Source organism: Tamandua tetradactyla, chromosome 2, assembly GCF_023851605.1.
Source record: "Tamandua tetradactyla isolate mTamTet1 chromosome 2, mTamTet1.pri, whole genome shotgun sequence".
Classification (NCBI taxonomy): domain Eukaryota; kingdom Metazoa; phylum Chordata; class Mammalia; order Pilosa; family Myrmecophagidae; genus Tamandua; species Tamandua tetradactyla.
Window position 1 is genome coordinate 43701704 of NC_135328.1, and position 2310 is coordinate 43704013.

Here is a 2310-nt window from a genome sequence, read left to right on the forward strand (position 1 = left end):
ATGTAAAGCTATTAACACAGTGTTTGGCATGAAGTATAGACCTCAATTAATAAGAAAGATAGTTCATTGACTATTCTGGTTTAGGATATATTCTGGTGACAAGGGATTTTAAATGACCACCAATTTCTAGAGTGTCAATGGGTTTACAGTTCTTGGTCAAAAAGATCCAATCTATTTCACAAGAAGAGTGACAATGCTTCAACATCTCTACCTCTGCCCTGGGAATTTCACATTCTTCTAAGGCAGAAGCAATTACTACCTGCTTGTCAAGACCCATATCTATTTCTGCCATAGTGAATTATTGTGGTTTGGCTCTGTCTTGATAAGTCATTCCTCTATGCAAGTCGAGATCTAAACTCATAGAAGGCAGGGGTCTTGCTTTTCATGTTCACAACTGCATTCTCAGTCCTTAATGGAAGTCTGGGTTCACATTCAATGTTCAATAAATAATGGTGGAATGAAGCAGTTAACATCCTTCTATTTCAGTGCAGTGGGATCTTTTTGGCTGTTTTGGGGTATACTCTTTTCTGAGAGCCAGACTGGGATAGAGTGAACACACATTTATCCACAGGTGTGAAAAATTAATAGGAGTGTAGTTAAATTCATTGTTTTATCAGAATTAAAATGTGGAATGTGATTACCCTTTCTCAGTTCCTGAAGTTTCCCATGTTCCTTCTTCCTCAGCATATAGAAGAGCGGAATGAGACCTGAGAACCGGAGCCAAGTGTCTGAATTCCTCCTCCTGGGGCTCCCCATCCGGCCAGAGCAGCAGGGTGGGTTCTTCTGCCTCTTCCTGGGCATGTACCTGACCACGGTGCTGGGGAACCTGCTCATCATCCTGCTCATCAGGCTGGACTCTCACCTCCACACCCCCATGTACTTCTTCCTCAGCCACTTGGCCCTCACTGATGTCTCCTTTTCGTCTGTCACTGTCCCAAAGATGCTGACGAACATGCAGACTCAATGCCTATCCATCTCTCATGCAGGATGCATGTCACAGATGTATTTCTTAATAATTTTTGGTTGCCTTGATAGCTTCCTTCTCACAGCTATGGCCTATGATCGGTATGTGGCCATCTGTCATTGCCTCCATTACTCCACCATGATGAGGGATGACTTGTGTGTTTTTCTAGTGTTTGTGTCCTGGATCCTTTCCTGTACTGTTGCTCTGTCTCACACTCTCCTACTAGTGCCACTGTCCTTCTGTGATAAGACCATTCCCCATTTCTTTTGTGACCTTGCTGTCCTTCTCAAGCTCTCCTGCTCAGACACCTCCCTCAATGAGCTGATTATCTTTGCTGTGGGGGGGATGGCTACAATCCTGCCATTGAGTAGCATATTGTTCTCATATGTCCGTATTGGGATCTCTGTTCTGAGGATCCCCTCTACCAAAGGGATCTATAAAGCCCTGTCCACATGTGGCTCCCACTTGTCTGTGATCTTTATATTCTATGGGACAATTTTTGGACTATACTTTTTCCCATCATCTAACAGTTCAAACGACTATATTATTGCTTCCATAATGTACATGGTCGTCACTCCCTTGCTGAACCCCTTTATCTATAGCCTCAAGAACAAAGATATGAAAGGAGCTCTAGAAAGACTAATCAAGAGGATGAACTCTTCTTGTAAGTGGTAATTACTTTATCTAACTATTAATTCACCCAATGACTTTGTTAAATCAGTCTCCGTGAGATATTGTGTGGTATCATCTCTGTCATTCACAACTTCCCAATACTCCCATCAATTTTGTTCCCCCTGTGTCACCTGCTTGGATACTTTCCCCACCTCCTTATACTGATATTTATGTTTAATTTTCCTATAGGAAAACTGAAGGCATATAAAATCCTTACGTAATTCACTGTCACTCCATGAAGTTTAGAGCACTCTTGCTTGGGGTTTCGGAGATTTACTTCTTCCTCCATTAAATTTGGCATGTGGCATTGTCTGTCATGACACATTTTCATCTCAGCTTTCTTCAAATCATAAGATTTCTTTATGTTAAGAATAAGATTTCTGTATGTTAAGAATAAGGAATTATGTATCAGAACAAGTTACATAGTTGGAGTGTTTTAGTTTCCTAGGCTGCTCCAAAGTAAATACAATTGTTTGGCTTAAACAATAGGAACTTATTTGCTTATGGTTAGAGTCTGGGAAAATGTCCAAGTCAGGGCATCATCAAGACAATGCTTTCTTCCTGAAGACCAGCTGCCAATGGTATTTGGCTCCTCTGCCATGTAATAAGGCACATAACGGCATCTGCTGATCACTCCCTTTTGCTTCCTGTGGCATTTTCTCTCTCGTGTAGTC

At 41.6% G+C, this 2310-nt stretch overlaps 1 protein-coding gene across 1 annotated transcript; it reads left to right on the forward strand.

Moving 5' to 3' along the window:
• The first annotated feature begins 700 nt into the window (after positions 1-700).
• On the forward strand, positions 701-1639 carry LOC143656067 (olfactory receptor 1J4-like). Its single transcript, XM_077127791.1, has one exon. It carries the CDS (start codon positions 701-703, stop codon positions 1637-1639), a length of 939 nt encoding a protein of 312 aa, XP_076983906.1.
• The last annotated feature ends 671 nt before the right edge of the window (positions 1640-2310 follow it).

Bases quoted from the DNA above. Each gene is read 5' to 3' on its own strand.
- LOC143656067 (XM_077127791.1), top strand. From the start codon at position 701: ATGAGACCTGAGAACCGGAGCCAAGTGTCTGAATTCCTCCTCCTGGGG.